The sequence below is a fragment of the Arctopsyche grandis genome, chromosome 7 (genome assembly GCF_051622035.1).
Source record: "Arctopsyche grandis isolate Sample6627 chromosome 7, ASM5162203v2, whole genome shotgun sequence".
NCBI classification, from domain to species: Eukaryota; Metazoa; Arthropoda; class Insecta; order Trichoptera; family Hydropsychidae; genus Arctopsyche; species Arctopsyche grandis.
In genome coordinates this window covers 9,778,961-9,792,814 of record NC_135361.1, presented here as the reverse complement: position 1 = coordinate 9,792,814, position 13,854 = coordinate 9,778,961, and the positions used below count along the sequence as shown (strand labels likewise).

Sequence of the window (13,854 nt, the reverse complement as noted above, 5' to 3'; positions counted from 1 at the left end):
AGTGAGGGTAACGAGTTCTTTTTATATTTTGCAATGTCGAATTCTTTGATTTCGGTGATGGTTAGGTTAGTTTGGGTTAGGTTTGGTGAGATTAGCGTATTTTTTGTATATTTTTGCAATGTCTAATTCTATGAATTCGGTGATGGTTAGGTTAGGTTGGGTTAGGTTTGGTGCGGTTAACACGAATTGTGAATAACTAACAAAATCTCGAATTCTTTGATTTCGTTGATGGTAAGGTTAGGTTTAGGTAGGTTTCGTGAGTTTGCGAGTTTTTTCTATATTTTTGCAATGTCGAATTCTTAGATTTCGGTGATGGCTAGGTTAGGTTGGGTTAGTTTTGGTGAGGCTTGCGAGTTTTGTGTAAATCTTACAAACAGTTATTCTTTGATTCCGGTGTTGGTAAGGTTAGGTTGGGTTAGGTTTGGTGAGGTTAGCGAGTTTTTTGTATATTTTTGCAATGTCGAATTCTATGAATTTGGTGATTGTTAGGTTAGGTTAAGTTTGGTTTGGTGTGGTTAGCACGATTTGTGAATAACCTACAATCTCGAATTCTTTGATTTCGGTGATGGTAAGGTTAGGTTGGGTTAGGTTTGGTGAGATTAACGAGTTTTTTGTATATTTTTGAAATGTCGAATTCTTTGATTTCGGTGATGGTTAGGTTAGGTTGGGTTATGTTTGGTGAGGCTTGCGGGTTTTGTAAAAATCTTACAAACAGTAATTCTTTGATTTCGGTGTTGGTTAGTTTAGGTTGGGTTAGGTTTGGTGAGATTAGCGAGTTTTTTTTGCAATGTCCAATTCTTTGATTTCGGTAATGGTTAGGTTAGGTTGGGTTAGGTTTGGTGAGATTAGCGAGTTTTTTGTATTTTTTTTGCAATGTCGAATTCATTGATTTCGGTGATAGTTAGGTAAGGTTGGGTTAGGTTTGGTGCGGATAGCACGATTTGTGAATAACTTATAATCTCGAATTCTTTGTTTTTGTTAATGGTTATGTTAAGTTTGGTTAGGTTAAGTGAGGGTAGCGAGTTTTTTGTATATTTTTGAAATGTCGAATTCTTTGATGTCGGTAATCTTTAGGTTAGCTTGGGTTAGGTTTTTTACGGTAAGCACGATTTGTGAATAACTAACAATCTCGAATTCTTTGATTTTGGTGATGGTTAGGTTAGGTTGGGTTAGTTTTGGTGAGATAAGCGAGTTTTTTGTATATTTTTGCAATGTCGATTTCTTTGATTTCGGTAAAGGTTATGTTAAGTTGGGTTAGGTTTGGTGAGATAAGCGAGTTTTTTGTATGTTTTGCAAAGTCGAATTTTTTGATTTCGGTGATGGTTAGGTTAGGTTGGGTTAGGTTTGGTGAGGTAAGCGAGTTTTTGTATTTTTTTTGCAATGTCGAATTCTTTGATTTCGGTGATGGTTAGGTTAGGTTGGGTTAGGTTTGGTGAGGTTAGCGAGTTTTTTTGTATATTTTTGCAATGTCGAATTCTTTGATTTCGGTGATAGTTAGGTTTGGTTGGGTTAGGTTTGTTGAGGTAACCGCCTTTTGTGTATATTTTTTCAATGTCGAATTCTTTGATTTCGGTGATAGTAAGGTTAGGTTGGGTTATGTTTGGTGAGATTAGCGAGTTTTTTGTATATTTTTTCAAGGTCGAATTCTTTGATTTCGGTGATGGTTATGTGAGGTTGGGTTAGGTTTTGTACGGTAAGCACGATTTGTGAATAGCTAACAATCTCGAGCTCTTTGATTTCGGTGATGGTTAGGTTAGGTTCGGTTAGGTTTAGTGAGGGAAGCGAGTTCTTTGTATATTTTTGCAATGTCGAACTCTTTGATATCGGTGATGGTTAGGTTAGGTTGGGTTAAGTTTGGTGAGGGTAGCGAGATCTTTGTATATTTTTGCAAGGTCGAATTCTTTGATTTCGGTGATGGTTAGGTTAGGTTGGGTTAGGTTTGGTGAGATTAGCGAGTTTTTTGTATATTTTTGCAATGTCGAATTCTTTGATTTCGCTGATGGTTAGGTTAGGTTGGGTTAGGTTTGGTACGGTAAGCACGATTTGTGAATAACTAACAATCTCAAACTCTTTGATTTCGGTGATGGTTAGGTTAGGTTGTGTTAGGTTTAGTGAGGGTAGCGATTTCTTTGTATATTTTTGCAATGTCGAATTCTTTGTTTTCGGTGATAGTTAGGTTCGGATGGGTTAGGTTTGGTTAATTAACCACCTTTTGTGTATATTTTTGCAATGTCGAATTCTTTGATTTTGGTGATGGTTAGGTTAGGTTGGGTTATGTTTGGTGAGATAAGCGAGTTTTTTGTATATTTTTGCAATGTCGATTTCTTTGATTTCGGTGATGGTAATTTTAGGTTGGTTTAGGTTGGGTGAGGTTTGCAGGTTTTGTGTATATATTTGCAATGTCGAATTTTTTGCAATCGGTGATGGTTAGGTTAGGTTGGGTTAGGTTTGGTGAGGGTAGCGAGTTCTTTGTATATTTTTGCAATGTCGAATTCTTTGATTTCGGTGATGATTAGGTTAGGTTGGGTTAGGTTTGGTGAGGATCGCGTTTGACATAAAAAATGCATTCAACACTGCCAACTGGGGAAGGACTCTCGATGCATTAGTCACTATCAATGCTCCGGAAAAACTTATCAAGATGATCGAGAGCTATTTTTCGGACAGAATCCTTCTGTATGAATGCATGGGCAAAAAATACGAACGATCAGTCACTGCGGGCGTACCACAGGGATCGGTCCTGGGCCCGGCGCTTTGGAATGTAATGTACGACGGCTTGTTGAAGATCCCAATGCCAGATGAAACGAGCCTGGTCGCCTTTGCTGACGATGTCGCGTTGCTCGTCACCGCAAAGAACACAACATCTTTACGCCTAAGAAGCGAAGAAGCCATAAGAAGGGTTAAAAAATGGCTCGTGGATGCGGGCTTGGAGCTCGCCGTCCAGAAAACCGAAGCTGTATTCTTCACAAGACGTAGAAAGCTGCTGCCTCCTCAAATAACAGTCAACGGTTTTGAGGTGACGTTCAGCAGATCACTGCGGTATTTGGGAGTGCAGTTAGATGACAAACTTCGCTTTGCAAAACATGCGGAAAAAGCGGGAGCTAGGGCGGCCCAAATAGCAAAAGACCTCGCCAGACTGATGCCCAACATCGGTGGACCGAAACAGAGGAGAAGAAAACTATACTGTGAAGTAGTACACTCAGTCCTCCTGTACGGTGCTCCGATTTGGGCGGAAAAAACAAAGGTTGAGAGGACGAGGCTCAGCCTCGCTAGAGTACAAAGAAGAGCTGCATAAAGAGTCGCAGCGGCATACCGTACAGTATCTGAAGATGCCATCCTGGTGTTGAACGCCATTCCACCGATCGACTTACTCGCTCTAGAACGACAAGCGATCTACAGAGGTGAAAAGAAGAGTACAGCCAGAGAGACAACGATGATCAAATGGCAAGACAGATGGAAAAACTCAGAAAAAGGTCGATGGACACACTATCTCATCGGAGACCTAAAAGCGTGGTGCCAAAGAAAGCACGGCGAACTGAATCACCACACGACCCAAATACTCACAGTTCACGGGTGCTTCGGGACCTACCTACACAAAATAGGAAAGGAAACAACTCCGAAGTGCCACCACTGTGAAAACGAGAAAGACGACGCGGCCCACACAACCTTTGATTGTCCAGCATGGGATGACGACAGAAGAACATTCAGAACTGTAATCGGCGTAGAACACCTGACGCCGATAAACATAATCTTCGTCATACTGGAAAGCGCAACTGCCTGGTCAGCGTGGGAAGCATTTGCTTCGATGATAATGAAAAATAAAGAAGAAGCAGAAAGAACCCGAGAACTCGAAGGAAGAGCCATAAATGGCTAAGACAAAACTGCTTTCCCGAAGCCAAACATGAAAATGTGTCCGGGGAGCAGAGGTGTCAAGGGGGTGGGGTTTAGTCGGTAAAAATCCGACACTATCCTCCAGTTCGGGCTGGAGGATGTCTTTGGAAGATTCCCCACCTCCGACGATAAAAAAAAAAAAAAAAAAAGGCTTGCGAGTTTTGTGCAAATCTTACAAACAGTAATTCTTTGATTCCGGTGTTGGTTAGGTTAAGTTGGGTTAGGTTTGGTGAGATAAGCGAGTTTTTTGTATATTTTTGCAATGTCGAATTCTTGATTTCGGTGATGGTTAGGTAAGGTTGGGTTAGGTAGGGTGCGGATAGCACGATTTGTGAATAACCTACAATCTCGAATTCTTTGATTTCGGTGATGGTAAGGTTAGGTTGGGTTAGGTTTGGTGAGATTAACGAGTTTTTTGTATATTTTTGCAATGTCGAATTCTTGATTTCGGTGATGGTTAGGTTAGGTTGGGTTAGGTTTGGTGAGGCTTGCGAGTTTTAAGTAAATCTTACAAACAGTAATTCTTTGATTCCGGTGTTGATTAGGTTAGGTTGGGTTAGGTTTGGTGAGATTAGCGAGTTTTTTGTATATTTTTGCAATGTCGAATTCTTGATTTCGGTGATGGTTAGGTAAGGTTGGGTTAGGTAGGGTGCGGATAGCACGATTTGTGAATAACCTACAATCTCGAATTCTATGATTTCGGTGATGGTAAGGTTAGGTTGGGTTAGGTTTTGTAAGGGTTGCGAGTTCTTTGTATATTTTGCAATGTCGAATTCTTTGATTTCGGTGATGGTTAGGTTAGGTTGGGTTAGGTTTGGTGAGGCTTGCGAGTTTTAAGTAAATCTTACAAACAGTAATTCTTTGATTCCGGTGTTGATTAGGTTAGGTTGGGTTAGGTTTGGTGAGGTAAGCGAGTTTTTTTGTATATTTTTGCAATGTCGAATTCTTAGATTTCGGTGATGGTAAGGTTAGGTTGGGTTAGGTTTGGTGAGATAAGCGAGTTTTTTGTATATTTTTGCAATGTCGAATTCTTTGATTTCGGTGATAGTAAGGTTAAATTGGGTTTGGTTTGGTGAGGTAAGTACCGTTTGTGTATATTTTTGCAATGTCGAATTCTTTGATTTTGGTGATGGTTAGGTTCCGTTGGGTTATGTTTGGTGAGATTAGCGAGTTTTTTGTATATTTTTGCAATGTCGAATTCTTTGATTTCGGTGATGGTTATGTGAGGTTGGGTTAGGTTTGGTGAGGTTTGCAGGTTTTGTGTTTTTATTTACAATGTCGACTTCTTTGATATCGGTGATGGTTAGGTTAGGTTGGGTTAGGTTTGGTGAGGGTATCGAGTTCTTTGTATATTTTTGCAATGTCGATTTCTTTGATTTCGGTGATGGTTAGGTTAGGTTGGGTTAGGTTTAGTGAGAATAGCGAGTTTTTTGTAGATTTTTGCAATGTCGAATACTTTGATTTTGGTGATGGTTAGGTTAGGTTGGGTTAGGTTTGGTGTGGTTTACACGATTTTTGGGTAAACTTACAATCTCGAATTCTTTGATTCCGGTGATAGTTCGGTTAGGTTGGGTTAGGTTTAGTGATGGTAGCGAGTACTTTGTATATTTTTGCAATGTCGAATTCTTTGATTTCCGTGATGGTTAGGTTAGGTTGGGTTAGGTTTGGTGAGGCTTGCGAGTTTTTTGTATATTTATGCAATATCGAATTCTTTGATTTCGGTGATAGTTAGTTTAGGTTGGGTTAGGTTTGGTGAGATTAGCGAGTTTTTTGTATTTTTTTTGCAATGTCCAATTCTTTGACTTCGGTGATCGTAAGGTTAGGTTGGGTTAGGTTTGGTGAGATTAGCGAGTTTTTTGTATATTTTTGCAATGTCGAATACTTTGATTTCGGTGATGGTTATGTTAAGTCGGGTTAGGTTTGTGAGGTTTGCAGGTTTTTTGTATATATTTGCAATGTCGACTTCTTTGATATCAGTGATGGTTAGGTTAGGTTGGGTTAGGTTTGGTGAGGGTAGCGAGTTCTTTGTATATTTTTGCAATGTCGATTTCTTTGATTTCGGTGATGGTTAGGTTAGGTTTGGTTAGGTCTAGTGAGGGTAGCGAGTTTTTTGTATATATATTTGCAATGTCGAATTCTTTGATTTCGGTGATGGTTTTGTTAGGTTGGGTTAGGTTTGGTGAGGTATGCAGTTTTGAGTATATATTTGCAATGTCGACTTCTTTGATATCGGTGATGGTAAGGTTTAGTTGGGTTAGGTTTGGTGAGGGTAGGGAGTTCTTTGTATATTTTTGCAATGTCGAATTCTTTGATTTCGGTGATAGTAAGTTTAGGTTGGGTTAGGTTTGGTGAGATTAGAGAGTTTTTGTATATTTTTGCAATGTCGAATTCTTTGATTTCGCTGATGGTTAGGTTAGGTTGGGTTAGGTTTGGTTAGGTTAGCACAATTTGTAAATAACTAACAATTTCGAATTCTTTGATTTCAGTGATGGTTAGGTTAGGTTAGGTTAGGTTTTGTGATGGTAGCGAGTACTTTGTATATTTTTGCAATGTCGAATGCTTTGATTTCGGTGATGGTTAGGTTAGGTTGGGTTAGGTTTGGTGAGGCTTGCGAGTTTTTTGTATATTTTTGCAATGTCGAATTCTTTGATTTCGCTGAAGGTTAGGTTAGGTTTGGTTAGGTTTGGTACGGTTAGCACGATTTGTGAATAACTAACAATGTCGAATTCTTTGATTTCGGTGATAGTAAGTTTAGGTTGGGTTAGGTTTGGTGAGATTAGAGACTTTTTTTTGCAATGTCCAATTCTTTGATTTCGGTGATGGTTAGGTTAGAATGGGTTAGGTTTGGTGAGATTAACGAGTTTTTTGTATATTTTTGCAATGTCGAATTCTTTGATTTCGGTGATGGTTAGGTTAGGTTGGGTTAGGTTTAGTGAGAATAGCGAGTTTTTTGTAGATTTTTGCAATGTCGAATACTTTGATTTCGGTGATGGTAAGGTTAGGTTGGGTTAGGTTTGGTGTGGTTTACACGATTTTTGGGTAAACTTACAATCTCGAATTCTTTGATTTCGGTGATGGTTCGGTTAGGTTGGGTTAGGTTTAGTGATGGTAGCGAGTACTTTGTATATTTTTGCAATGTCGAATTCTTTGATTTCGGTGATGGTTAGGTTAGGTTTGGTTAGGTTTGGTGAGGCTTGCGAGTTTTTTGTATATTTATGCAATGTCGAATTCTTTGATTTCGGTGATAGTTAGTTTAGGTTGGGTTAGGTTTGGTGAGATTAGCGAGTTTTTTGTATTTTTTTTGCAATGTCCAATTCTTTGATTTCGGTGATCGTTAGGTTAGTTTGGGTTAGGTTTGGTGAGATTAGCGAGTTTTTTGTATATTTTTGCAATGTCGAATACTTTGATTTCGGTGATGGTTATGTTAAGTTGGGTTAGGTTTGTGAGGTTTGCAGGTTTTGTGTATATAATTGCAATGTCGACTTCTTTGATATCGGTGATGGTTAGGTTTAGTTGGTTTAGGTTTGGTGAGGGTAGGGAGTTCTTTGTATATTTTTGCAATGTCGAATTCTGTGATTTCGGTGATAGTTAGTTTAGGTTGGGTTAGGTTTGGTGAGATTTGAGAGTTTTTGTATATTTTTGCAATGTCGAATTCTTTGATTTCGCTGATGGTTAGGTTAGGTTGGGTTAGGTTTGGTAGGGTTAGCACTATTTGTGAATAACTAACAATCTCGAATTCTTTGATTTCAGTGATGGTTAGGTTAGGTTTAGTGATGGTAGCGAGTACTTTGTATATTTTTGCAATGTCGAATTCTTTGATTTCGGTGATGGTTAGGTTAGGTTGGGTTAGGTTTGGTGAGATTAGCGAGTTTTTTGTATTTTTTTTGCAATGTCGAATTCTTTGATTTCGGTGATGGTAAGGTTAGGTTGGGTTAGGTTTGGTGAGGCTTGCGAGTTTTTTATATATTTTTGCAATGTCAAATTCTTTGATTTCGGTGATAGTTAGTTTAGGTTGGGTTAGGTTTGGTGAGATAAGCGAGTTTTTTGTATTTTTTTTGCAATGTCGAATTCTTTGATTTCGGTGATGGTTAGGTTAGGTTGGGTTAGGTTTGGTGAGGCTTGCGAGTTGGGTATGAGCAGCCGTGGTGAGCGGACGGGATAGCGGTGGTCTTTGCTGCTTTTGCTGAAGCTGACTGCAACTGCTCTCCAACGTCGCATTGCGGTGTCCAGAGGACTTCATTGACTCCAAAGTAATGTATTAGCATTCTAATAGCATCTGCATCAGCTCCAGACGAGGTAAGGAATCGAGGTAAGTTTTCATTAAAAATCCGTTACGTTGCATAGATACGCTAACCTTGTTTACAGCTGGCTACGCTTGCGGTTGATCGTAATACCACTAACTCCGAACAAGTGAAGCATTGCGCATGCGCGTGTTCAAAAAAAAAAAGTAAATAAAAACCAACGGCTACGAAGAACTTTGCGTCGAAAAAATTGCAATCTGCGATCACATCGAATACATAGAAGACGTTGCATGGAAGCAATCAAGTTTATTTCATTATCGTCGCGGTGAATTTTGGGACTGTCAACTGGTGCTAAAAGGCATAGTTGGTGTTCACATCTCAATCACAACACAAACGCCCAACGAAAAGGCATCGATAACAATTGTGTTGCTAACAGCTGTTTTTTAACAGTGCAATCGAGTGCCGATTGAAAAATCAACGACCACGGTGAACGTTGTATCGGAAGGATTGGATTCGTTTTACATATTGCACAAAAGCACTTCAACTTTTGTAATTTATAGCTGGAATTGGAGGCAAGAGACAGATTTGGGTTTCATTTCCTCAGCACAATACAGGTGGCTAAGGAAAACTTATCGTTACCAACAACAACTACGTTGCTAACGGCTTTATGCGCTTGCAGCAAAACGAAATAACATTAAATATGACCAATGCGCATGTGTGTGCTGTATAAATAATAAACGGCAACGGTGAATTTTTGCATTGGTTAGATTGGATTCGGCAAACGAATTAGACACATTGCTTTGAAAAACTCGAATTACTATCATTTACACACACCCACGGTGAATCGTAACACTGTTGACTGGAGACAAGAGACAAAGTTAGTGTTAAAGTGTCCATCACAACATAAACGTCTTACAACAGCTCATTAATAACAATAACAACTACGTTGCTAACGACTTGTTGCGATTACGGCAGATCAAAGTACCACTAACAACGACCAAAATAAATAGTGTGCGAGCGCGTACCGATTGAAAAATTAACGATCACGGTGAACTTTTTAGTCGGAGAAATTGGAATAATGACATCAATGGCTAGCATATCTTTGGAAATGTGTGAGATTACTGCTAAAAAAGCTCTCGAGCAGAAGGTATTCCACAAATTAGAATTAATTCTTATTGATCTCAATAGCAAAATACGTAAAAATACCTACGTTCCAATCAAGGATGGAATTGAAGAGGCAATGATAGCCTTTAATACATATAAAGACATAAAACTAGACCTGTTAAAGCATAGATTACAAACTAAAACACTAATAGAACTCAATCCCACCTCGAGCGATGTTTTAAAGAATCCTCCAAATGCTTTAATACCGGAAAATCCCGCAATCATGGACTCGGCATCCTCACTAGATCAACCAAAAGAGGATTCCTGGAAAGAAGTAAGGTCAAAAAGAAGGCGGAATAAAAAGAATAAAAGAACAAATGATACACAGAACACCAACAACAACAACGATCGGCGTCAGCCAAACATTGAAAATAGCTTTCAAGATCGATATGCGCGATTTCCACCAGGCCCCAGAAATGAGGCTATAACAATAAAGTCAGACGGCACGGTGACATATGCAGACACCTTAAAGAAAATCAGAAAAGAAATTCCAATGGAGAATGTAGATGTTGCCGCTATTCGTCAAACAAAGGGTGGAGAAGTTCTTATAAAAATGCAAAAAGGAACAACAAAAACGGAAGAGCTAATGGGTGCGATTTCCGCGATTCTGGGCAATGGTGCGACTGTGAAGAAGCTCGTCCCTGGAGTCGTCATTGAAATACGGGACATCGATGGGGCCACGGATGAGACAGAATTGATGGAGGCATTAGCAAGCGCTTCACCACATGTGGTGAGAAATGCGCGATTGATCACGTTCAAACCGGCTTATGGAGGCACTCAGATTGCGATGGTCAAACTCCCGAGAGACGATGCCACTGAATTGATTAAGGCCGGAAGAATTCGAATCGGATGGGTCAATTGTCGTTTGAGGCCCCGAGTCCATATAATAAGATGCTTCAGGTGTCGGGGATTCGGACATATTGCGGTAGAATGCGCCAGCAAACAAGACAGAAGCAAAGAATGCAACAAGTGCGGCCAGGAAGGCCATAAAGCTGTGATTTGTAAGAACGACCCACACTGCAGCATTTGTGAAGGAGAAAAAATAAGCAGCGGTCATCAGACCGGTAGTCGAAGCTGTGCAGCCCTCCGGACTGCTCTGAAAGGACGAACACAACAATGATCCGCATACTCCAGATCAATCTGAATGGATGCCAGGCGGCGCAGGATGTGATGATACAGACAGCAGAGGAGCGGCGAGCGGACCTCGTGATTGTGTCTGAACAGTACCGCAACATTCCTCATCGATGGTATTCGGATGCAAGCTCAAGATCTGCAATCTACACACCAACTGCCCACCTGCGAATCACGAATGCTGTTTCAATTGGCGTCCAAGGCTGGACGTGGGTGGAGATGAGGGGAGTGAGGTTCTATAGCTGCTATTTTTCTCCTAGTGCAACAATAGAGGAGTTCAAGAGAGATCTCGCCTGCCTTGAAGATGACGTGAGAACATCGACCTTACCTGTTGTCGTTGCCGGAGATTTTAACTCAAAAGCTCCAGAGTGGGGCTCTCAAAAAACGGATCGCAGAGGTATTTTACTCTCTGAAATGGCATCGCATTTACATCTGCATGCGGCCAACGTAGGAAGTGCTTACACGTTCGTTCGGGGCAGCACCGGATCGGTCATCGATGTCACATTTGCAGGTGAAACAATAATTGGCAGGATCCGAAAATGGCAAGTGCTTGACAGCTACTCTCACAGCGACCATCGCTACATTGGCTTCGAGTTGGAAGATCGCCTCGCCGGGCCACAAATGTTACCTTCTAGTTCTGGCTGGGGAGCTCGTAAGCTGGACATCGTAGCTTTGGACGAAGCCGTTGCAGAACTAAGATCAAAAGTGACTGACGTAGCAAGCAGCGGGGTTGGAGCCGAAGACATTGCCAACTCATTAAATGACCTATTGAGTGAGAGCTGCGACGCATCGATGCCGAGACGCGGAGGTAAAAAGAGGCGCCCGGTCTTCTGGTGGACCGAAAACATCGCCATACTTCGCCGCGAGTGCTTAACCTGCAGACGCCGAGCACAACGACGGTCAAGCAATGAACAGCACAGAGTGAAATATCAAGAAGCCAGGATAGCTTTACGAAAAGCTATAAAAGAAAGTAAAGAGAGATGCTGGAAAGAGCTCTGCAAATCGATTGATGTGAATCCGTGGGGGAGCCCATATAAGATCATAAGGAAAAAGCTCCGAATTGGAACTGTCGATCCATATCTTGAAAATAAGGCGAGTCTTGAATTGGTCATAGATGGCCTCTTTCCGCAACACCCAGTGATGGAAAGACGATCGGCGAGCAGTACTGGTGATGAGATGCCGATTTTCACGGAGGAAGAAGTCGTAGCAGCCGCCAAACGAATAAATATTGAAAAGGCGCCGGGACCGGACTGCATTCCAAACGCAGTTATTAAAAGAATTGCCTTGAGCGATCCTGCGTTGCTGTTGACGACCTTCAATGCTTGTCTGTCGGAAGGAACCTTTCCAAAACCATGGAAAAGACAAAAACTCGTGCTGATTTCAAAAGGAAAGGGAGGCCCACCAGGACCTTCATCATACAGGCCACTCTGCCTACTTGACGGGGTAGGAAAGTTACTAGAGAGACTTCTCCTACAGCGACTACAACAACAGCTAGAAAACAGCGACACAGGACTGTCATCGCAGCAATTTGGATTTCGACCCGGTCGCTCAACTATTGACGCGATCAGTGAAGTCGTAAACACCGTAAGACTTGCATGGCGTGGGAGCGTCAAGGCGAGCAAACATGTTGTGATGATCGCGCTCGACATAAAAAATGCATTCAACACTGCCAACTGGGGAAGGACTCTCGATGCATTAGTCACTATCAATGCTCCGGAAAAACTTATCAAGATGATCGAGAGCTATTTTTCGGACAGAATCCTTCTGTATGAATGCATGGGCAAAAAATACGAACGATCAGTCACTGCGGGCGTACCACAGGGATCGGTCCTGGGCCCGGCGCTTTGGAATGTAATGTACGACGGCTTGTTGAAGATCCCAATGCCAGATGAAACGAGCCTGGTCGCCTTTGCTGACGATGTCGCGTTGCTTGTCACCGCAAAGAACACAACATCTTTACGCCTAAGAAGCGAAGAAGCCATAAGAAGGGTTAAAAAATGGCTCGTGGATGCGGGCTTGGAGCTCGCCGTCCAGAAAACCGAAGCTGTATTCTTCACAAGACGTAGAAAGCTGCTGCCTCCTCAAATAACAGTCAACGGTTTTGAGGTGACGTTCAGCAGATCACTGCGGTATTTGGGAGTGCAGTTAGATGACAAACTACGCTTTGCAAAACATGCGGAAAAAGCGGGAGCTAGGGCGGCCCAAATAGCAGAAGACCTCGCCAGACTGATGCCCAACATCGGTGGACCGAAACAGAGGAGAAGAAAACTATACTGTGAAGTAGTACACTCAGTCCTCCTGTACGGTGCTCCGATTTGGGCGGAAAAAACAAAGGTTGAGAGGACGAGGCTCAGCCTCGCTAGAGTACAAAGAAGAGCTGCATTAAGAGTCGCAGCGGCATACCGTACAGTATCTGAAGATGCCATCCTGGTGTTGTGCGCCATTCCACCAATCGACTTACTCGCTCTAGAACGACAAGCGATCTACAGAGGTGAAAAGAAGAGTGCAGCCAGAGAGACAACGATGATCAAATGGCAAGACAGATGGAACAACTCAGAAAAAGGTCGATGGACACACCATCTCATCGGAGACCTAAAAGCGTGGTGCCAAAGAAAGCACGGCGAACTGAATCACCACACGACCCAAATACTCACAGGTCACGGGTGCTTCGGGACCTACCTACACAAAATAGGAAAGGAAACAACTCCGAAGTGCCACCACTGTGAAAACGAGAAAGACGACGCGGCCCACACAACCTTTGATTGTCCAGCATGGGAAGACGACAGAAGAACATTCAGAACTGTAATCGGCGTAGAACACCTGACGCCGATAAACATAATCTTCGTCATACTGGATAGCGCAACTGCCTGGTCAGCGTGGGAAGCATTTGCTTCGATGATAATGAAAAATAAAAAAGAAGCAGAAAGAACCCGAGAACTCGAAGGAAGAGCCATAAATGGCTAAGACAAAACTGCTTTCCCGAAGCAAAACATGAAAATGTGTCCGGGGAGCAGGGGAGTCAAGGGGGTGGGGTTTAGTCGGTAAAAATCCGACACTATCCTCCAGTTCGGGCTGGAGGATGTCTTTGGAAGATTCCCCACCTCCGACGATAAAAAAAAAAAAAAAAAAAAAAAAAAAAAAGGCTTGCGAGTTTTTTATATATTTTTGCAATGTCAAATTCTTTGATTTCGGTGATGGTTAGGTTAGGTTGGGTTAGGTTTGGTGAGGCTTGCGAGTTTTTTATATATTTTTGCAATGTCAAATTTTTTGATTTCGGTGATAGTTTGTTTAGGTTGGGTTAGGTTTGGTGAGATAAGCGAGTTTTTTGTATTTTTTTTGCAATGTCGAATTCTTTGATTTCGGTGATGGTTAGGTTAGGTTGGGTTAGGTTTGGTGAGATAAACGAGTTTTTTGTATATTTTTGCAATGT

The 13,854-nt window shown here is 41.7% G+C and overlaps 1 protein-coding gene across 1 annotated transcript in view; it reads left to right on the top strand.

Annotated features, from left to right (window-relative positions):
- Positions 1–10,409: 10,409 nt before the first annotated feature.
- LOC143914052 (uncharacterized) overlaps positions 10,410–13,854 on the top strand; it is a 37,004-nt gene continuing 33,559 nt past the window's right edge. Inside the window, exon 1 of the mRNA XM_077434143.1 lies at positions 10,410–11,138. Within this exon, the coding sequence (XP_077290269.1) occupies positions 10,410–11,138 (729 nt within the window). The remainder of the gene's footprint in view (positions 11,139–13,854) is intronic.